Source organism: Atheta coriaria, unplaced genomic scaffold, assembly GCF_025399875.1.
Source record: "Atheta coriaria isolate IRGN ID8LTWV9N9 unplaced genomic scaffold, Caltech_Dcor_3.1 hic_scaffold_10_pilon, whole genome shotgun sequence".
Lineage (NCBI taxonomy): Eukaryota > Metazoa > Arthropoda > Insecta > Coleoptera > Staphylinidae > Dalotia > Dalotia coriaria.
The window spans coordinates 7,532,606-7,556,620 of NW_027045452.1; the positions used below are offsets into that span (position 1 = coordinate 7,532,606).

Below are 24,015 nucleotides of genomic sequence, written 5' to 3' on the forward strand. Positions count from 1 at the left end.
TCATACATTGGTTGCACTTCCAATTAAATGCTAATTAATTATGTGGAAGGTGCACGGGTGGAATTTCAAACATGCAAGGAATTATTGCAAAGTAAAAAGTTGTAAAGTATTTTTCATTCATGTTTTAGAGTTAATTTCATTGATTTTCATAGAGAAAAGTCATAAAATTCAAAATTTTGAAAAAACAATTTGGTTATTGACGTGTTAATTGATGTTTTTCCTATTTTATTAATAGATTTGACTCAAAATAACGGGAAAGGAACTAAAATATTGACATCTATAAATTTATAAAGCTTAAAAAATTCATTTTACAGAGTTTTTGATGAGTGAACTCTTTTATAAGTTAAAACATAACCTAAAATAACCTCAAATTAAAAGCTAAAAGAAAAAACGTTTTAAAAAATTGTAATTCTGAATATTAGTAAATAAAAAGTTGCAAAATGCCTTTCATTAATGTTTTACAACATTTTTCTTTGATTTTTCTATAAAAAAAAATCATAAAATTGAAAATTTAAAGAAAAATTTTAAGTTATTGACATGTTTATTGATGTTTTTCCTATTTTATTAATAGATGTGACTCAAAATAAGCTGAAAGAAACTAAAATATTGACATCAATAAATTTATAAAGATTAAAAGATTAATTTTACAGAGTTTTTGATGACTAAACTCTTATAATATAAGACATAACCTAACATTACCTCAAATTAAAAGTAAAGACATTTAAAAAACCATTAAATTCAAAATATTTCTGAATAAAAAGTTGCATAATGTCTTTAATGCATGTTTTACAACCTTTTTCTTTGATTTTCGTTGGGAAAAATCATAAAATTGAAAATTTAAAGAAAAATTTTACGTTATTGACATGTTTATTGATGTTTTTCCTATTTTATTAATATATTTGACTCAAAATAAACTGAAAGAAACTAAAATATTGACATCAATAAATTTATAAAAATTAAAAAACTGATTTTACTGAGTTTTTAATGACTAAACTCTTATAATTTAAGACATAACCTAACATAACCTCCACTTAAAATTAAAAGCATTAAAAAATAAATAAAATTCTAAATATTTCTGAATAAAAAGTTGCAAAATATCTTTCATTCATGTTTTACAACATTTTTCTTTGATTTTCGTTTCGAAAAATCATAAAATTAGAATTTTAAATAAAAATTTTAGGTTATTGACATGTTTATTGATGTTTTTCTATTTTATTACTAGATTTGACTCAAAATAAACTCAAAAAACTAAATTATTGACACCTATAAATTAATGAACATCAAAAGACTCATTTTTACTAACTTATTAGTCACAAAACTTTACTTATAACCTCAAACATAACCTAAAATAACCTCAAATAAATTTCTACATCAATATCTTTAAAAATTACGCTTATAAAAGCTTCCTTGATAATATCCCACTCATAAACCAAACAATAGCTTTCTTTAATCATTACTCCATTGTCTTCCGATCATGAATATGTATTGTATCAGCCGTAGAGACGAAAAATGCCGAATAACTCATACTCATAAAGAATGAAGATGTTCGCGGTTCGTCATCGACGCTGACGTTTGACAGACACTCGTAATTAATGCTGCTTTCATATTCTCACTTTAAGTGTAGCCAAAAATACTACTCACTCACTCACTAAAAATCATACTAAAACTTAACTTAATCTCAACTAACCTAACCTTAAAGTGTTTTTTATTTTTATTGCACTTCGTGTGTGAACTGCTTCGAGAATATCAGGCGCGCATAAACCAGCCGTAGTTTAATTAAAGCTCGCGTTGAAAGTGCCCACATGTTGTGTAGTGTTGTAAGTAACACTGGAAGCTGCAAAGATGCATCTGCAAGCCTGCGCAGACGTTGTTGACTGCAATTAGCGCACGTAACATGCAAATTTGTTCGCTTCGAGCAGAGTTAACGCTTTAATTGCTCTTTGTGTCCATATAAACACATAAATCCCCTACAAGTTTATACAAAGTGATTTAAATCGATTAAAAATTCAATTTTTGATATTTCCCTATAGATGGCAGCACTTTAATTGGGTTTTAAGGTTATGTATGGAAATAATTTATTATTTTATCGATATATAACACAATTAACGCTTTAATTGCTCTTTATGTCGATGTACATCTTCTGCAAGTATATACAAAGTGATTAAAATCGATTAAAACTCTAATTTAATTATTTTCCGATAGGTGGCAGCACTTTCATAATGTTTTAATGTTTTTTTTCTTTGTATTTTATTATTTAATCGACGAAAAACAGACAAAACGCTTTAATTACTCTCTTTGTTCTTGTAAACTTCCTACAACAATATATAAAGTGTTTCAAATTAATTTAAATTCAATTTTATTTGTTTTCCGATAGGTGGCAGCACTTATATGATGTTTAAACGTTTTGTATCCTTGTAATTTATTATATTATCGATGTGAAATTGAAAGCTTGAAAGCAATAGCCAATTAAATGTAATTTATTTATTCGAGTATGGCGCATGCATCATAATATTCATGTGCACGCATTGGTGAGATCATAAATTCGTAAATTCGCGATAATAAAATATAAATTTTATTTTCGGCTGACGTGCGTTGTGTGTTGCGTGACTCGAAAGCCGACTGTTAAAATAAAGCGAATAAAAAATAACTGGTGACATATTTGTTTTAGTTTTAAATACTTTACATTTTTTAACGAGTCCATAAATCTAGTGATAATTGAGTCATAAATTTTAAATTATGTGCTCATTATAAAAATTGCGACAAGCAATTAAATTATCGAATTATTAAAGGTTTCAAAATGTATTAATCAATATACTTGTATATCCCTACTAATATTATAAATGCGAAAGTCCTGATGTTTGTTACACTTTCACGCAAAAACTACTTAACCGATCATCATGAAAATTTGTACACATATTCTTAGTGGTCCCCGAATGGTTATAGGCTACTTTTTATTTAATAAAAAAAATTATTTTTTAAATAAAATAAAGAAATTGTTTAGTCAATAATATCTCTGCATCAAGCTATTTGACTACTTTAACGCCATCTAGCATTCCAGCAATGAAGCTCAAACCTAAGTACTATAGTACCATCACACTGTATTATCACACTGTATTACCGACAGCTACGTCAACATCAAATCCAATTGACTACACTATGGAGACTGTACACTATACTTCCATAGACTATACTTTCAGCCATTTTAAACTTCCCGCCATTCTACTTCATTGTTACTTCTTCTGTGACTACAGACGCGTACGGAAGCAACTTCATTATTTTAGATATTTGCGAGCGAAGCCGCGGGTTAAAGCTAGTTAGTATATAAAACAGAGTTGTGTTAGTTACACCTTTTATAACTCAAGAGCGGGTCAACAGATTTTGATGATCTACGACTTTTTGGATTTGTCTTGGTGCATTATAGCAGAATAATTATTAAAATATCAAAAATTGTTCCTGTAAGAGTGTTAAATAAGGAAAAAAGTTAATACGGAGATTCAATTATAGTTCTAGTTGAATACTAGAACCCCAGATGGAGTTAAACTTCATTATTAGTATTTCTCTTTACCAAAAAAAGGTAAATTATTTTTTATACTAAAAGTCACGTGTTTTTAATAAATTATATAAAATTTGACATTTTTGCACTTGAAAGTTGAACCTAAAATGAAATTTTACATTTTTTGATATTTTTTACATGACACGTCCTTTCCCTGTACCCATACTCATGTTTAAACCAAAAGATCATATCTCAGGTGTGCATTTTGATACTTTTTTCGACATTCAACACCAAACAGACATTTTTTCGCGACGTATCACGAGTTTCCTCTAAAAATGGAATATTTTAGTGGTTGCCACCATTTGCATTCTCGCATTTATTCAAATGTGTGCTATTTTTATTGCGCTCGTCTTTGGTTATGTCGCTTTGATGTGACATGCACGTCCGCAACCACACTTACACCCCAGAAACACTACGTGTTTCCAAAAACGTGAATTCATGCAGCGTAACGAAATATTTTTCACATTTTACGAAAAAATCCTGTTTTGGCGAGTGTACTATAACTATGTTAATATTTGGTTGCACGGACGCCGACGTTTCCGAGTGATTTATCGCCGCGCATCGGATAAAGTTTCCCGAAACTTATCTTGATACACTTTTGATGCACGATCGTCGACAACTTGGATATTATAAAGTCTTCACAGTTCACTGTTTCACACTTCTAGACTTCACACCCGGTGTGCGCGCAAATTAATTTTTAATCATTTAAAATGTTTTATTAAATTTTATCATATTAATCATATCTTAATAGTTTCTAGAGCACTAGAATAATGCAGAGTAGTATTAATAAAATTTAAATCTTTTTTTTTCTATTTCTACTTGTTTTACGACACAAAAATTCGTACTTTATATACGAACCATCAAGTCGTGAGTAATATTCATTATCTACGGACATTATCTACGGGACGGAGCTTGCGCATGCGCATTTGTCGAATTTCGATGATTTAAAATGCAAAAGTTGAAATATAAAACCTTTTACTTGGAACTTGAGTGGTAGTAGAAAGAATATGATAAGCATTCCGTGACTAAACGTTATTAAACACTCGCCAAACTCGCCCTTAATCAATCCCGTGACTAAAACTCCCTTTTAGCAACTTGATATTTTTTTATTAAAATTTTGATTAAATTATTATCTTTTTGAGTCAATTTTGTTAATATTTGTTTATAAAATTAAGTACGTGTCTGCATTGACATCTAACGCCTCACACAGCGTTCGCAACTAATACGAAAACTTCCATTTACGGCCGCTTGCGAGGCGCCGAACGTCGAAAACGCTCGCAGCATAAAAAAAAACGTAAACGACGATGATTAATCTACGCGCCGCTGTCAATCTTTCTTATTATTTTTATTTTTTATTTAAAGCCCCCCATCAAATTGCGGCGCTGGCGGTAAAAACGCCGCTTCCGCTTCTTCTACCACTTCTATTTTTATTTCACTTTCTTACGCGCGTCTTTCATTTTTTCCGCATCGACACATTTGGTGGATGCGCCTCAAGCGCAATAAAAACAGATATTCGAAATCCTATAATTCCATAATCCCATAATCATATTTATAACTAATAGCGCATGAAACAGTCAAACAATCAATCATTTAATAAGATATAATTTAATTTCTACGAGTAGATTAAGAAATAACCTCAAAATTATTTTTTTTATTATAATATTAATATTAAGTACGAAAATATATATTTAATGCACAACGTCGTTTCGTGATAATTCATCATTTATTATTTGCGGTCGATGGTTGCTTGCGATGAACCGGAAAGGATTGATAAACGCTCGTTTGCATTTTGATTCCACTTTAATCCATAATCCATGGATTGAATGGCGCTGCACATTAATATTACTTCGGAACATCGCTATGTTATGCCTTGATTATTCTTGGCAAGGCAACAACATGGAAATTTATTATGCTTGCATCACGTTATATAAAAATTTATACAAGATACAATCCTTTGTTCTTTGCCAATTGTTTTTTAAAAATATGCAAAATATTTAATAAAAATAAAAAATAAATTTTGTTATTTTGCGTGGGTTGGAATTTGTTTAATCTTTTTTGCGCAGGTTATAAACTCAATTACTCTTGTAAAAATGCCGGTAAACATTTCCTGATGTCTAAATATGAATTCCGCGTCGCTCAGTTGTATTCACTTGTGTTATGTTTAAATGATTTTGTTGTAACGTAACGTGCACCCCAACAAATTAGCTGAAAAATCGTGATTAAGTTATAGAAATTTGCATTGCAATTTGTAGGGATGTTGGGATCATAATTACAACAACATTTTAAATGTTACCATCGATGTCATGTCTTCAGAAAAAATATTTTAGCTCATAATTGGTAGAAATGAAAATATTATTCATCGTTACACAGAGAAACTGTAACGCTATAACGAGGAAATTAATAAAAACCAATCAAATAATACATATTTCATCGTTATACAGAGTGTTTCATTAAATCAAGACTACGCTATATTAAATTTTGTATTCCAATATTGGACTTGCGGTATACAAGCCGAACATAGGACTACAAACGTAATTTTTTGTTATTTTTTGTTCAAATTTTATTTCTGATACAAATTTCGTCTCTTTCCTTTACTTTTTTTGCTTTTTACGCTTTATATAATCTTGTTTGTTCTAATCATTCTTAAATTGTTATAGTTCTATTGTTTTCTTAATCTTGTCTTGTCTTAATCGATTGATTCGCATTTGACAAGAAAAACTTTCCCAAAGATGCCCATGAAGTAAGTACTAAGTCTTCATTCATTCACGTGAATGAAACTCTATACTCTTAGACTCTAAGATTCCCCAGAGATAGAGAAAAGAAGGAAGATTTCGCTTGCAATGCAACGATCTGAGGGATTTGGCGACGGCCACGCGAATGTGCACTACGTAAACCTAATAATAATGATGATAACGAAAAGGAAAGCGGTGCTTAGCAGTGAGTGAAGACGTCTATCGTTTAGAAACAGCTAGACGTCGAGGGAGCGAAGAAAATAAATGCGCTTTTCGGTCAGACGATCATTATCCTGGCGTATTAACAGAGAAAAAAATTGATTTGGGAAAAATTGTGGTTAATATATTAAATTTTCTGCTTGTTAAAATTATTTTTAGTAATTATTTACGAAAATTTATAGAATTTGTCATTTTGGTATCAATTGTGAGTTAAAAATTGAAAAAGTGATGAAAATTACTATTAATATCAATAATTAAGAATAATTCAATTTTAAATTATTAATTATTGATATTATCTCTTGTTTTGTTTGATAACAAAACATTTTTAGTGTTTCACAGGATAATATCACAAAATATCGCATTACTTTTAAATATATTGCTAAAAGTCATTATAAATATCATATAAATTATCATTGTTGACATATTTTTTTAAATTCTGCAGACTTATTAGACTCATAGTGATATGCAACTAATTATACACCATTTACTACTACATGAAGACTGAAACATTTCAGACGAAATAATAGTCAATATACGATACGGCCGCAATGTAAAAAGAATTCACTCAAGAGATAAATAGAAATAAATTGAAATACATACATTTAATGGTGATGAGTGCCTCTAATTGAACCCGATAATTTGTCATTGAACCACACACACGCGCACAATTTTATTGTCATATTTTTGCTTAAATTCTAGCAATTTTAAGTTTTGTAAAAGAAATAATTAAAACGAAATGTCTTACTCACGTCTACACTACGTCTTAAAAACTAAACACTGCACGTTTATGTTTGTTATATATCTCAATTCGTTGTGTTTTGTTTTCACTGTTATCTTTGTTTTGATAGATTGCACGTTAGATAAAACTCGACATCACGCCACGGAATAAACTCACCGAATAAACTCACAGCTGATACATGCAGCGCCCTCTGCCGCTCAAGTCTCATACTATTCTACCAAACAAAACTCTGTAATGTCCTTCACAATTCAAAACAGAATTTCACACATTTCAAGCATTCTTATCAATTATATCATTATTACAATCATTCTCAATTACTAATAATTATCTCTCTTATCTTATCTTATAAATCTAGTGCAGTTTGTATGTTTTACACCTAAATCTACTCAGTATTCTTTGTGATTCATTGTAAAATGTAACAAAAACACTGAAATAACCATGAAACAAGTACGAATTTTGGTTATCGGTGATGAAGCCGTAGGGAAAACCTCCCTAATTGAACGATATGTCAAAGAGACGTTTTTGATGAACCATTCACCTACAGTGTAAGTAATTTTATAAAAAATTAAAAGTAAATTGATAATATTTAAACTTTTTTGTTTACAGAATCAATGAATATGTTAAATATTCAAAGTATCACGAATTACACATTCGAGATTGTTCAGCATTACCAGAATTTAAATCACTGAGATTCTTACAATACGCTGAGGTATTAATCAATAATTATTAATGATTTAAAACAGAAAGAAAGGTTAATGAAAGAATTTAATGTTTTTTAGGTTGATATAATACTGTTTTGTTTTAATTTGGCTACAATTGGTACATTAGATAGTTTGAAAAGCAAATGGCTGCCGGAAGTCAAAGAACACTGCGGTAATGCAATACGTATTTTAGTTGGTAATTATTTACTCATAATTTTTAAGATAAACATTAAAATTCAATAAATTTCAGGTTGTAAAAATGATTTGGACTCAATAATCAACGAAAGCTTCATCATAAAAATGCAAGAACATCTAAAAATCAGTAAATACGTGAGATGTTCAGCAAAAACCAATGAAAACATTGATGCTGTAATTGCAACTGCTTTAAATGCAGTTTATTTAAACAATCGACTCTCTGTAAGGAAAAGCATCAAGAAACTTTAATATCAAAATAAATTATTAATAATAAAAGTATTGAGTGATTAATCTAAGTCTATTGAATGTTTACTTTTGAAAAGAACAGAGTAATTGCTCAGTGGTTCTATTTATAGGACTAGACTAAGGCGTAATTTGCATGTACATTGTACATACTGTTGCTTCAGTTGTTTCTGGGTCTCGTGTTATCCGAGTTTCCGCATTTCGCACGTTGCGATTAATCATACTCTTGGTTTTGGGCGGTGGCTGCCTAATAAATGTGTGTCGACAAACTAAGCAAGCAAGGCTTAGCAAGACATCAAGATAATGTATTATCAATTTCAATATTAACAAAAATGAACATAATACTATCCCTACTAATATTATAAATGCGAAAGTCCTGATGTTTGTTACACTTTCACGCAAAAACTACTTAACCGATCATCATGAAAATTTGTACACATATTCTTAGTGGTCCCCAAATGGTTATAGGCTACTTTTTATTTAATAAAAAAAATTATTTTTTAAATAAAATAATGAAATTCTTTAGCCAATAATACCTCTGCATCTGGCTATTTGACTACTTTAACGCCATCTATCATTCCAGCAATGAAGCTCAAACCTAAGTATTATAGTACCATCACACTGTATTACCGACAGCTACGTCAACATCAAATCCAATTGACTACACTATGGAGACTGTACACTATACTTCCATAGACTATACTTTCAGCCATTTTAAACTTCCCGCCATTCTACTTCATTATTTTAGATATTTGCGAGCGAAGCCAAGGGTTAAAGTTAGTAGTTTATATGTATTATAAATTAATTTCCTTATTATAACGAAAAATAAACAAAAACTTGAAAAATTACATTGTTAGTCCTATGTTCGGTATGTATACCGCAAGTCCAACATAGGACTACAAAATTTAATACATTATAGTATTGATTTAACGATAAACTTGTATAACAACGAAATTTGTACAATTTGACTGGTTTATATTAATTTCCTCGTTATAGTGTTACAGTTTCTCTGTGTAACGACGAAAAATATTTTAATTTCAAGCAATTATGAGCTAGAATATTTTTTCAAAGACATGACATCGATGGTAACATTTGAAATATTGTTGTAATTATGATCCCAACATCCCTACAAATTGCAATGCAAATTTCTATAACTTAAGCACGATTTTTCAGCTAATTTGTTGGGGTGCACGTTACGTTACAACAAAATCATTTAAACATAACACAAGTGAATACAACTGAGCGACGCGGAATTCATATTTAGACTTCAGGAAATATTTACCGGCATTTATACAAGAGTAATTGAGTTTATAACCAGCGCAACAAAAAATTAATCTAATATCAATCCACGTAAAATTCAAACATTTGATTATTTTTTGTTTCTTGATATAAAACACCTCACTATAACCTCATAAACTGTCTATATGTTAATATTTTTCAATAAAAACCATTTTTTCATTAATAAAAAAAATGTAATAAAATTATATTACAATATTACAATATTTATCCTCATATTTTTATTATATTTTCTTCAGTGATTTAAATCTTGATTCCTTGAAATGTAAAAAATAAAATAAAAAATATATAAAATAAAAAGATCTCCCAGAGTGCGTTAACCCAAACGAGCATTCGTTGATGACCCTAATATGGCTCCCAGAAGGTCGTCTTGCGCATCACCCGACCCTAACCACGCTTTTGCTTCTGCTTCGTTATGCTATGCTGCAAGAGGGCGACTGGGCGATGCAGTGGAAAGGGCAACACCAAGGCGAATGCATCGCTTAATAGGGATCTACTTTACCGTGCGTCCATGCGACGCATTACTTGCATTACGATTTACGTACACGCCAGCCGCCTCCGCTGCCGCCGACGCGCGTCATCGTTATTTGTCACATTCGCGTGTGGCAAGCGCTCGGCAAACACAGCAAACGAGGACGCCGCCGTTATTATTATTACACTCTGTCATGTCTCTTAGTTTTATTTTATTTTATTTTATTTTATTTTATTTACCATTGAAGTTAACCTCTTTAAAAATTTTATTTAATGTTTTCATGTCTTGCAATTAAGTAATAACACTTTTAATCACTCTAAAACATAAATATTTTATTTTTACTTTTACTAAATAAATTATTTATTTATTTTTGTTTTTTCAGCTTTGTTTTGCAGTTAATTTAATTTGAATTCGATTAGAAGTAGACGAATAGAGTAATCTTCCTCCAGGCCGCGTGGGAGGCGAATCGAAGGGCGAAATCAGTGATTTCTTGGCGTAGTTGGTAGTTTTCCTTCGAGCAAAGATCGCAAATCTAATTTCCGCGCGCGCGATCGTTTCTTTTAATGCCATTAAATGTCCCCCGGTCCGGATTTAGGCAAGGCGACGTCCAAAGCATTCGAAAACAGATGACAATCACCACGGAACGCAATTAAAACAACGTTCAACTGATAATATTTAATCGTACACACATCCATTACTTTTACTATTACTATAAATATAATAATAAAATAATAAAATAATAAAACTTAAAATAAAACGCATTTGCTCTGTTTCCGCATTGCAGGTTTCTGTACGCACGCCATCATCGCCATGCTAAACACCTGATCCACATTGTACATCTCCTTAGCGGAACATTCTATGAAATCATCAGCGCGGATTTTTTCAGCCATGTTTAATCCATCTTGGAAATTTAAAGAATTTGCGATTGAATCTCTCATGTCACATTTTGTACCTAAAATATATTTATTATATTAATAAAGGTTATGAATCAAAATAAAAATAAAAATAAAACTTTAGTGATTGATTGATAGATGGCGTTAGTTGTGTTTCCGACTACACTTACCAACTAAAATAATTTTACACTTTTTTAAGTAATGACGCACTTCTTTAGCCCATTTAAACTCAACATTTTGATAAGAATCCTTTCTGTCAATGGCGTAGCAAATTATAAACACATCAGTCTACAACATAACCTCAATAAACAAAAATTTAAGTTTTTATATTAACAACATACCTGTGGATAACCTAACGGTCTTAAGTTATCATAATCTTCCTGCCCAGCTGTGTCCTGCAGGATTAATCTGTAGTTCTTGTTGTTTATAGGGATATTCATAGAATACGAATCAAATCTACAACATTTCAGTGTATAAAACACAGTATTACATCTGATACTCCACATTATGTGACGTAATCACAAATAAAACAAATTTTCTCTCTTAATACTTACACAGTAGGAATATAAACATCATTATACACTTTATCTTTGTACCCGATGAGTAAACACGTCTTCCCGGTGTGACCATCACCCACAACAGTGATACGTATGGTTTGCTCTTCTTCGGTCTTTTCATGGCCGTTCGGTTGCATATTCACATCACCTGTACGTGATGATTTCCGCTTACTGAACCGATGTGGCCATTTGTTACCTGTTGATGGTCTTCGACTCATTTGTGTGCACTGATTTAATTTAATTAACACTTTGACTAGTGGGATAGATGTGAAATAACCTCAAAAGTCACACCTCATTAGAGCGATGCTCGTGATTATCTAGAGGCTGTGGACTTTCCCACGATTGTAGTATCTCGCATTGTGATAATTCTGTTTGGCGAGTGACACGTTTAGCTCAAATGGGTTTCGGTGTTATCTTATCAACAGTGGGTACTTTGTGCGCAATTACAATCATAAGAGGGACTAAGATTTTAAAAAACAGCGGGATTGGATTTTTTTTTTGATAAAATTGTTGGATTTGTAAATAAGGCCATCTGTTTATGAGATTTTTAAATTTGGGGTGAAAATACCGGTATTAATACCGGTAAATTTTTTAATATATTATTATTATATATATTATTTCAAATATTTTTTGGTCAAATACCGGTTTTGCATTCAAATTTTACCGGTGTATCAAAATATGGATTAAAAAAATTTGTACCGGTATTTGAAACATAAAAAACCGGTATACCGAAATACCGGTATTTTTTTTTTAAAACCGGTATTTTTATATACACATATTCAACTCAAAAATGTCTTTATCTCTAATTTCAATTTTACATAATATTTTATTTTTTTATATAAAACATACTAAATTTGTAAGTAGCGCCATCTGTGATTCAAGTTTTTAACAAAATGTTCTTCATTGTAATGTAATAAGTCCTAAAGAATAATTCTGTCAATTGTGACGGTAAAATCTGATTGCATTACGCTTGATATCCGTTGTCATGCGACGCGCAAAAAGGAAATAAATCCGGCGAGCGAGAAAATGTTTCGGTCATAAATCGACATCAGGAATATCCTGCCAAACCCGCACCCGCTGGACCATTCATCTATGCAATTCACAGATGAATGCTAGTCTAATATACCTATCCACAATCACAAAAAATAAAAAATTAAATAAAAACTTCATCAAAATGATTCATGATCTTTTCCAGCGATTAAAAAATTCACTAAAATGTTTTACATTGTTATAAATCCATCCAGATATGTGTAATAGTCGTAAAAGTAATAACCGGTAGTAAAATAGTAGTAAAGTAGACTGACAAGTTACGGGATAAAAATGGCCGCGGCATGCAGATGCACATGGCCGCCATGAAAATACAAAACACACGAAAACGAACGAAGGCCAATTGGTTGAATAATAAAACGCAACACAATGGAAACGCTATAGTTTATACAATAACGGAATATGCACAACAAAAGTGCCCGATTTACGCGTTTTAATTCAACACAGTGTGTTTGGGAAAGCTAAAGTTTTGAAAATCAATATAGGCAACTAATACTACAGTGAGAGCTGTTGGATGTTTTAAAATATATATGAGTTTGTTTCCGTTTTGTGTTTCGTGGAGTTTTTTAGCGTGCGGCGTGTATCTGGGTCGAACTTTTATTGTTATTATGGTTCAATGATAGCACCCGCTGTGGTCGGTCGCATGCAAGCTAATTCCGAAAACCGGACGCTACCTATATTTAACCTTTGTTTATTTTTTTGTGCTTTTTCATCATTCGTGTGCGACTTTTGTTTTATTTTTTTTTTTTTTCTGGTTTTGTGTAACGTTTTAATGGATTATTAATTAATTAAATTTTAATGTATTGTAATTTTTAGGTTAGATTTGATTGTATTGGGAATGTGAAAGTGTAAAATTTGGTTTTTGGATTTGCATTGGGATTCTGTGGAATTAGGTTAGGTTTGGAGTTCGTTATTAGGTGCGATATGCGCACGAATTTGATTCGATTGTAGAGGCAACCAGCTTCACAATGGTTGCATTCTATTGAACTAGTTTTACGGCTTTTCATCCTTTTCGTTTTGCGTTTTGCGTTTATATTCCCATGCTCATGCTCACTTTGAGCCGAATCTATTGTTGGCGGTGGTTACAAAGAAATTTCAATAACTACAATCTCGAAAAGTCAAATTCTTTCAAATATTTCCATTTAAATTAAATATTTTGAGGTTAAAACATCAAAAAAACAATTTTAACACATTTTTATATTAAAATTTAAAAAAAAAACACCTATTTTCCACTGATTTCCACAGAAAAAACAAAAGCCTGAGGCTTTTTCCGGTTTTGTTCGTTTGTACAAAACGTTTGTAAAACAAAGCAATTTGTGAATTGTTCTTTTGTTCAGAACAAATTATTTACTTTTTGTGTTTTAACAAATACACGAAACCATTTTACACACCGGAAAACCGGAAAATAATATGAACCACTAACCTGCAATGTGCACTTGCGTCGTCTTGAACTTCTCCGCCCCTGCTGGCGCCAACTGCGAGCACGACAACTGCAGCCCCACGTTCAACACGTGCACCAACACCGTGCACGTGATTATCACCCACCCCCAGCCGCCTTCGGGGTAGTAATGTCTTCGCAATGTAGTCGCCTTCAAAATATAACAAAATCACATATTAATCTAAAATTCAACACTACATAACCTATAAAAACGATCAATAATATCAAACGACACAAATTTTAGTTCCAAAAACTTTCCTAATTAAACTCTCTGTGAGTCAAATAGTTAGGATTACTGACCTTGCGGGCGTCCAGTGGCAAATCCACCAATAATCTGTCATTGTAATCACCGGGAGAATTCCTCCCTTTGTAGGGTTCCATTGGGGACGTGGCAGCTTGACCATTTGCAGCCGCTGCCGCCGTGCAAGCCGGACACAACTTCCGCCCGCCATTTAGTACAGGATCGTTGTAAATTAAATCCCAGTTTTCTACTTTTACAGTAGGAGTCTTCACGGTGACACTTTCATTCGTTTCTTCGATTTTTGCCAGTGCCAACACATGAAATTTCTCATATTTTGATTTTTGATCGGTTTTAACATCTGCAACACACATTACATTGAAGAAAACTTCATAAAATAATATATTATGTATCAAGTGCGTTAAATGACATTTTAGTCACGAGTAAAGTACTTTACTCACGGTCGTGTTTAAAGTATAATTTTTTGTCTTTAAAAACCGCATTAAAAGTACAAATAAAAAATTAAAAAATCATTTTTAGTTGCAACGCCATCTATGACTAAATATCTGAACTATTTTTTTGATTTTGAAATTTTAATTTTTTTCTGTTTTTTTGTTTGTTTTGTTTTACCTTCTTGTGGAACGGACGTAATAGATTCCACATCGTTGTTATCATTATCCTGTTCGAGAATCGTGGATACAGTATCAGTGCGCACGGTATTCTTGTACGGGTGGCGCAAGACGATGCCGGGGCGGTCACGCGTCGTTTGCTCCTGGACGGTAAAAAGTTCGACGTGCCGCTGGGAGAGCGGCAGCGTAAGAACGCCGCCGTTTTTGCCGCCGATCGCCGCCGCCGACACACAGCCATTGCTTGTGCCGTTTGGCAGTCTCTCGTGGCTCGTTGTTCCGACATCTTCCGGTTTTCCTGCTTCGTCATTTTTCAACTGTTAAACATAAATAATACATTTACATTTTTTAGAATTTCAGTGTTTTTACGTTAGAAATGAAACACTTTAATTTGAGTCTCTTTGAGTTGTAAACAAATTAATGTTATTTTCGAGTTGCGAGGCAATTAGAGTAGTTAAGCGCTCAAGATTCGTTGCGATGTTTCGAATTAATAGTCGAAAACTCGTTAAAATTAATGTCGCAGCGAGCGTGCGAGTGTAATTATGAAATTATGTTACTGGCGTTTTCCGGCATGCGACCATTTATACTGGGAGTATTTACAGACAAAACACTACTTGATTATAATAACTAAAATTACAATAATTTTGTTGATAATGCGATGATAGAAACTACGTTTTAATTTTAGATATGTCATGATGGAAAAGTTTCCGGACGATTTGCTTTCGTGAGCGTTGCAGTGCGCTTTGTGCCCGTTGTCGATTGACGCCGGCTGACGTTTGACATTCGCCGGAAGCGGAAAATATTCCCCTTACTTAAAATTGGCCATAAATCTCCGCACGATTTAATGTTGATTTTTTTTTTGTTACTTTTTATGCTGTCAGCAGACTTTTTCATTTCGGAGATTTCAACAATCGCCAGCAACAAATTTTTGTTGAAAAAAGCAATAAACAAAATGAAAACACAAAAAACATTAATAAATCATTTATGAATGATTTTAATGAACATTTCCGGTTTTTAAATTATTATTTTTTGTTTTTCATCGAAAATAAATTCAAAACTAATAAAATTATTGTAAAATTTGTCCACTTCCGGTTTTGTTATTTCACTTCCGGTTTTAGAAAATTTGAAAAATAACATGTAATAATATATAAATAACATTTTTTGTTGATTATAGACAATATTTATTTCGTTCATACCTCATTTTCACCCTGTTGAGGAATCTGGAAGTCCGTGACAAGATCAGCGTCGAATTGCGTACTGTACGTCCGGCCATTCGGATCGACGCGTAATTGAACGACCGCCAGCGTACTGACCGGCCAAGTTTTACTGTGATTTAACGTCATTTCAACCTTGTCGAGTTTTACGCCCAACTTTTCCGCCAAGTTTGATCTTTTTTACTTTTTTACCTTCTGACACACTTTCTTTTATTATTTCTTATTTTTATCTTAGATTATTTCTGTATTCCAATCAATTGCACTTGAATTAATCACTCCAATTTATTTCCGGCATCACAATATTGCTAAACACGCACTTTTTTTTTTTAAATTCAATTTTTTTCATGAAATTTTAACTTTTTTCGATTTTTTAATTTTATTTTTGTTTTTATTTATTTTTAGCTTCTTTACAATTGTTTGTTGTTGGTTTACGGTGGAAACAAAACTGAATCAAAGTTTCTTGCGGGCGTTCAAATAGTTGGCGTAATTATTTCGCATTCCCGCGGCGATCAATTTCGCGAAATCGATTGCGTACGCGCGTCACGTTCGCCCCGTGCCGGCGCAACTTGGACGGCATTGTAAACCGTAAAAGAAACGCCAAAACTTAAACTTTTACGCTGCGTAGAGAAATCCAACCACGTGATTAACACCATTAGAAATTGATTTAGTTGATTAACCTGTAACAAAAAGAAATAATATTAATTTATTATTTCTTCGAATTTAATTTAATTTTTTGATTTTTTGTTGTTTTTTTGAATGAAAACAAAATTAATGTTATTCATGAAACGTCCCTGACTTTGACTGCTTCAATGAATAAGAATCAAGGAGTAAGTTTTCATCGTAAACAAGAATGAAGACGCGTTAGAAGTGGCGTCGAGGTGTTTGCCAAACGGTTATTCGTTATTGTTATTAGAAGTTTGCGTCGGCGGTTTTGGAATTTCGGCAATTTAGGTGCGGAAAAGGTCGGAAACCCTTCAATGAACGTTATATTTAGGCTAAACCGCAAATTGTCGTCAAACGACGCGCCGAAAACATAAAGTTTAACAATCGACAAGAAAATTGGGTGGAAATTGGGATAAAATTGCAAACAAATCCAACTTTGATATTATATTGAGTGTTTTAAATTAATTTTCACACAAAATATTCTCACTTCCGGTCACTTCCGGTTTCGAAATTCCGGTTTTATCATTTTAAAAAAATATATTTTCATAACAAAATAATTAAAAATATTTTTTTAACAAAAATCAGTTCACATCCGGTTTTATATTTTCACTTCCGGTTCTCTAAAAAAAAGAAAAAATTGCATTTAATAAGTAAACTTAAAATAGAATTAAATTTAAAACTTAAAGTTGTTGAGATTATGCAACCAGTGCAACTTACAAACGAGACTCTTGTTTGCAGCTTTAAAGCTCAACTGGCTGCATGTCGTACACGTCGTACAATCATACGTTTCATACGTTTTACAACTCGCCGCGAAGATACCCTCGTTTTTGCATATTCATCAGTCTTGCACTTCCGGTTCCGGCGTGTTACAAGACTCGCCAACTAATGCTCGCCCGCGCACCCGCTCACCGCAACAGAGCTAACTGCATAAAGTGCACAAAGCGCACCAAACGGAAAAGCGGAAAACGGAAAAGACCAACGCCGGAAAACGGCGGCAAACATATGAATTCTGCAGAGTTTGGGCGAAAACCACCGAAACTTGTTCTCTTTATTATCTAGGATTTGTATATACAAAGTGTTTTGAAATTAAAAGTGTTTTTAGTGGTTTGGTGGTTTAAAACACTTTGTATTGGTAAAATATTACGTTTTTGATGTTTCCGGTGTTTAATGCACGGAATTAACTTGTGAATGCATAATTTCCGCGTTGACTTTGAAGCCTCAAAGGACTCGAAGATTTGCGTCAGAGTTTAAAATGTAAATTTTAGTGTTTAGACGCGGCGCATTTTTCCTGTGCACACAAAGCGGAATTAAAAATCTACAACTTGTAGATTGCGCACGTTTGTGACCTCATAAAAATAATGCTGATAAAAAAATTTCTAACCGTTTTCCTGTTTTCCTGTTTGCTATTTTTTATCATTTTTAGGTATGATTTTTAATTTTTTACTTTATTTTAATAAATTTTGAGAATAAATGCTTTACATCTATTGATTTCCGGTTTTCCGGTTTGCAATTTTTGTCATTTTTTGGTTTAGATTTTTACTTATCCACTCTTGGTAACTTTATTTTCTTAAAATTATCTTTGCGTCTTATGTTTTCCGGTTTTCCGGTTTCTTATTTCCTGCAATTTTCAAGCATGATCTTTACTTATCCACTGTCAGTAATTTTATTTCCCAAGATTTTGAGGTTAGTTGCGTTTCTGGTGCAGTGCTTGCAAGTTTTTACGCTTTTCGATTCGCGGCCTAAACGAATCGACGCCGCCACGAGAAGAAGCTTGTACGAGTAGAGCGATAGCGTGGTTTACGATCTTCGACTCCGAAACTGCAGCGCGCTCGTAAAACGAAAGGGCGCCGGCCGAAATTGATGCAGCGTAATGCATTCTTGGCGGAGAGGTCTATTGCTTTTCTCCGGCAGCCGGAAAACCAGTGTATGAGCGCAGCAGCAGTGTGCTTGTATGCTTTGTAACGCGATGCTGCGCGCTTTGGCTACTTGAGATCGTTGCGACGAGGATATCCGTGTTATAAGGGATGTAAGCGGTAATTCCGAACATTGGCGTGAAGGCATGCTAATAAATTCAATATTCTACAAAGCACTTGCTTGAATGGGTATTCACAACATTCATAAACATTGCGTTTATGCGTTTTATTTAGTTTTATTAAGTATTTGCATGAAGTAAATAGGTTTTAATAAAAATTTGTTTTTTTCTTGTTTTTTAGATAATTTATGTGTCGAACATGATTAAACTAACTTTAATCCTTAATTTAACACCTTTTGAGGTTAGGTTTTGCAACAAAAAGCAGTCTATATCTTATATTGATTAATAAACTATAATATTGAAAAGTTTTATCAAAATTGCTTAAGTCGTTTTTGCGTAAAAGATGAACAAACATACAATTAAACTAAAAAAATGACATTTGAATTGTAATATTAGTTAAAACTTGTTTATTTTTGTAAATATTATTATTTTTTAAAATAATTCAACCTTAAAACTCCAAATTTTTCTATTTTTATTGACAAAATCATTACATTAATTTTCATCCCCTATTTTTAACCCTTTATATCAAATTTTTGCGACAAAAGTAGCCTATATCTTATTTTACTTAATAATCTATAAAACTGAAAAGTTTTATCAAAATTTCTTCAGCAGTTTTTGCGTAAAAGATGAACAAACATACAATTAAATTTAAAAAATGACATTTGAATTGTAATATTAGTGAAAACTTGTTTATTTTTGTAAATATTATTATTTTTTAAAATAATTCAACCTTAAAACTCCAAATTTTTCTATTTTTATTGACAAAATCATTATATCAACTTTCATCCCCTATTTTTAACCCTTTAAATCAAATTTTTGCGACAAAAAGTAGCCTATATCTTATTTTACTTAATAATATATAAAACTGAAAAGTTTTATCAAAATTGCATCAATAGTTTTTGCGTGAAAGAGGAACAAATAAAATATATAATTAAAAAATTTAAAAATTTTTTTATTTAAATATTGAGCAACTTCAAAAAATATAATTTTTTTTCTTGTAAACAACGATAAAAGTTTAAGCGCCCTCTAGAAAAACGTTTAAGTAAGTACCGGACACAAAACCACCCCGACGCGGCCGTTTATCCCATTCGCGTGCATAAATTCGCGGCGCAATAAAATTATACGTCCGACCAAAAATGTACTTTATCACTTTACGCGCGGCGTTTATTTTTCATACGCAGTGGTCCAGCGCAAGGTGTAACTAAGGAAATCGCAAAAACAAACGGAGAAAAACGTCGCGGACGTACATAAAACATTTTACGACGTGTTGTCGTAGTGGGAGAGGCTCGAAGAGCGTGGAAACAATGCGGGCGCGCAAAAAATACGCGGCGAATTTTTGGGCGCGCCGGAGGTGGAAAGGTGAAAAGAGTGTTTTCGTGTCGACATTTGCAATGTTACTACAAATAGTAAAACTGGAGAGAGGTCAAGTAAAAAAATAAAAAGCAAAGAAAATAGAAGAACAGAGAAGAATAAGGAATGGAGTGCATGTTGTGCATTTTATGTATCAAAATTTAATGCCGAGGCAATAAATTCCACTTGAAGTGAAGTGAAAAATATCACCATTTTTACATATACGGAGGTATTCAAAATATATAGTACTAGGTGTAGGAAATACCGGTATTTTTTTCGGTATAGGGTGGGTGCACCAGTGCCGCACCAGGTACCAGTAGTGCACCATTTCCACTTTCACATTAAAATATTAACGTTCTGTCGAATTTTCCGCCACTTTTTTTATATTTGATAGAACGTCCGTACTTCTACGAATCATATAGTTGTTAAAAAAACCGACAAATTCGCCATCCACATCAGTTTTTAAAGCAAAATTCGTAACAACAATCGTGCACTTCGTTTCGAGCGGCCATTCTAATAAGCGACACGTCGACGGAAAGTTTTCTTAAATCTGTTTAAATCTTTGTTTATATCAATTTCTGTAACCGCTTTTCTAATCAATTGCGTACTATGCACTGTAAAGTATTAATATTACGTTTTATTTAATCTGAAAATGCTAATTTAAATCAATAATCGCCATTGGTAAACTACTGGAACACGAATTGAATGATTTTCCAGTAATATACCATTTGGTCTACAACTGGTGATTTAGCTTTTTGATATTTTTTTTCTTTTTTCTCTTACATGTAGGTTTACTTTATGTTGCAATAAAATATTATAACAAAAAGAATACCATTATTCACAATGTTCCAGTTGTAGACCAGTGGTTTACTACTGATAGTATCTGTACCACGGATTTATTCCAATAACTGACCACCTACATTTTTTTATACACAATGCCACCAAAAAGAACATTTTTTAACTATAAGGAGAAAAATGTGTTAGAAGCGATAAATGAATTAAATAAAGGTGCGAAAATTAGAGAAATATGTCAAAAATACAACATACCCCACACTACGGTCATAAATAAAATAAAGTTAATACAATAATAAATAATATTTTTTTCCGAAGTACTTTCATGGTTTTCTATTTATTTTGATTTATTTTATATTTTTTGGTTCATGTTAATTCATAAATATTGTGTTATAACTATGACACTTGTGTAAGTGATACAACTTTTTGTTAATTATCTAGTTTTTAAATTAGTTAACAACATTATGAGCCTTGAAGCATTTAAATATTACTTGAAACTTGTAGACTGATTAAAAGTTGTAATGATTATTACATAAAAAGGAGTGGTTCACTATTGGCTCAACGTCTGGTCTACTGCTGGTACAGTCTGGTCAACCTTAGGCACATTGCGATTTTCCACATTTATTGTTAAATAACCAAAAACGTAACAGCTATTAAGAAAATTTGAATAAGCTACATGATTCTATGGTAGACAAGGAGTATGTAATTCTTTTTTTGTAATGATTGTTGTAATAATTGAGTCACAATATCAAAATTACTTTCAAAATGTCGCTTAATTGGTTTGTTACTGGTGCAGTCACCCTACCGGTATTTTTTTGTTTAAATACCGGTATTTTTCAATTTTGTTAAATATATCAGTTTTTTTTTGTTTTTTTACCTTACCTTTTTTTTTAAATACTTAATTTAACTTTAAAACTCAAAATTTTTTCTATTTTTATTGACAAAATCATTATATTAACTTTCATCCCCTATTTTTAATCCTTTTAATCATTTTTTTGCGATAAAAAGTAGCCTATATCTTATTTTACTTAATAATCTATAAAACTGAAAAGTTTTATCAAAATTGCTTCAACAGTTTTTGCGTGAAAGAGGAACAAACATACAATTACACAAAAAAATCTTTTTAGTTAATAAAATATTACATTAAAAAATTTGATAAAAATTGCGTATTTAAATATTGAGCAACTTCAAAAAATATAATTTTTTTTTCTTGTAAACAACGTAAAAGTTTAAGCGCCCTCTAGAAAAACGTTTAAGTAAGTACCGGACACAAAACCACCCCGACGCGGCCGTTTATCCCATTCGCGTGCATAAATTCGCGGCGCAATAAAATTATACGTCCGACCAAAAATGTACTTTATCACTTTACGCGCGGCGTTTATTTTTCATACGCAGCGGTCCAGCGCAAGGTGTAACTAAGGAAATCGCAAAAACAAACGGAGAAAAGCGTCGCGGACGTACATAAAACATTTTACGACGTGTTGTCGTAGTGGGAGAGGCCCGAAGAGCGTGGAAACAATGCGGGCGCGCAAAAAATACGCGGCGAATTTTTGGGTGCGGCGGAGGTGGAAAGGTGAAAAGAGTGTTTTCGTGTCGACATTTGCAATGTTACTACAAATAGTAAAACTGGAGAGAGGTCAAGTAAAAAAATAAAAAGCAAAGAAAATAGAGGAATAGAGAAGAATAAGGAATGGAGTGCATGTTGTGCATTTTATGTATCAAAATTTAATGCCGAGGCAATAAATTCCACTTGAAGTGAAGTGAAAAATATCACCATTTTTACATATACGGATGTATTCAAAATTTATACTAGGTGTGGGAAATACCGGTATTTTTTTTGGTGTACCGGTATTTTTTTTGTTTAAATACCGGTATTTTTCAGTTTTCTTAAATTAAATAAAAAAAATTTTACTTACTGACAAAATAAAAAAATATTTTTTTAAAAACCGGTATTTCGGTATACCGGTATTTTTAGTTTCAAATACCGGTATTTTTTTAAATTTAAAAATAAATTATTTAGTTAAATTACTGACAAAATATTTAATTGATTTTATACAAACCGGTATTTTGGTATACCGGTATTTTTTAATATTTTTTTCTAAAAAACCGGTATTACCGATATTTTTTCAAAAATTGATAATTGCTAATAAAATATTGCTATTACTTTAAATAAATTAATAGCCATATACTAAATTATTTGGTTTTTAAAAAAATACCGGTATTGCTTTCATCATTATTTTCATTAATAAAATTGTTATTGTAAAAGTTTTTATTGTGGTTAAACTAAACTTAAATTAAAGATGAAATTCCCCAGAGTTGGTGATAGAAGAACTGCGACTAATGACAGCAGATTAAACGATAATTGGCACGAAAGTTAACTTCTCAACCTAACTTGGTAACTTCGCATTTTGCTCAATCTCAACTTACATCAGTTTTCATCTTATTGACTATCGAGATCGCACAGGCAGACAAGGATAACAAGGAATGCAGAATGAGCAAATTCTCTCTTTATTCTTCTTTCATCTAAAGCTACAGCTAAAACTACAGAAACACAAGTTCCTGGAGGAGGTTGAAAATTGGGTTTGTAGGTTTTTTGTTTCCGAGATCAGAGGGGAAAAGTTTTTAATTCAATTCTTGTATAGTAGCAAAGTTTTCTTTCGAGTTTTTTTATAATATGAATAAGTCATAGACTAAAATCACAACAGTTTTATTTTTTATTTTTGTGTTAAAAGTTTGAAGTATGTAAATTATTATATGTAATTTATTGTATTTATTAAAGGTATTTTTGTGAAATATTTTGTTTTTCGCTTATGTTGCCACGTAGGTTAGCAATTTACATCGCATTTACATTTATGCATGAAAATTTAAATTTTCAATTGCGCCCACGCGGTGATTCAGAGTGTGGGCGCTGAACGATGTTTTAATTATTCATACATGTACTCACTCGTATGTTATGTGGGGTGAATTATGACGAACGCTGGTTTATTTGTAGATTTTTGTCAATAAAAGAAGAAA

General features: G+C 31.9%; 2 protein-coding genes and 1 long non-coding RNA gene across 3 annotated transcripts in view; 1 reads left to right on the top strand and 2 right to left on the bottom strand.

Annotated features, from left to right (window-relative positions):
- LOC135800180 (monocarboxylate transporter 12-like) overlaps positions 1-16,329 on the bottom strand; it is a 50,194-nt gene extending 33,865 nt beyond the window's left edge. Inside the window, exons 1-4 of the mRNA XM_065313333.1 lie at positions 16,146-16,329; positions 14,954-15,266; positions 14,386-14,684; positions 14,071-14,236 (exon numbers count right to left, since the gene is read on the bottom strand). Coding sequence (XP_065169405.1) covers positions 14,071-14,236; positions 14,386-14,684; positions 14,954-15,266; positions 16,146-16,292 — 925 coding nt within the window. The 5' untranslated portion in view covers positions 16,293-16,329. The remainder of the gene's footprint in view (positions 1-14,070; positions 14,237-14,385; positions 14,685-14,953; positions 15,267-16,145) is intronic.
- Positions 7,884-8,430, top strand: LOC135801033 (uncharacterized). The gene is made up of 3 exons (XR_010550276.1): positions 7,884-7,952; positions 8,023-8,140; positions 8,195-8,430. It is a non-coding gene; the product is annotated as an uncharacterized lncRNA (long non-coding RNA).
- Positions 10,811-11,988, bottom strand: LOC135800512 (rho-related protein racB-like). The gene is made up of 4 exons (XM_065313769.1): positions 11,598-11,988; positions 11,385-11,499; positions 11,214-11,331; positions 10,811-11,102 (listed from the first exon to the last, which is right to left on the bottom strand). The coding sequence occupies exons 1-4, from the start codon at positions 11,816-11,818 to the stop codon at positions 10,897-10,899; spliced, it is 660 nt and encodes a 219-aa protein (XP_065169841.1). The 5' UTR covers positions 11,819-11,988; the 3' UTR covers positions 10,811-10,896.
- Positions 16,330-24,015: the final 7,686 nt, after the last annotated feature.

Coding starts and splice junctions, on each gene's coding strand:
- LOC135800512 (XM_065313769.1), bottom strand. CDS start 11,818: ATGAGTCGAAGACCATCAACAGGTAACAAATGGCCACATCGGTTCAGT. Junction 11,500..11,597: donor GATGTTTATATTCCTACTGT/GTAAGTATTAAG, acceptor GAAATGTTGTAG/ATTTGATTCGTATTCTATGA. Junction 11,332..11,384: donor GACCGTTAGGTTATCCACAG/GTATGTTGTTAA, acceptor GTTATGTTGTAG/ACTGATGTGTTTATAATTTG.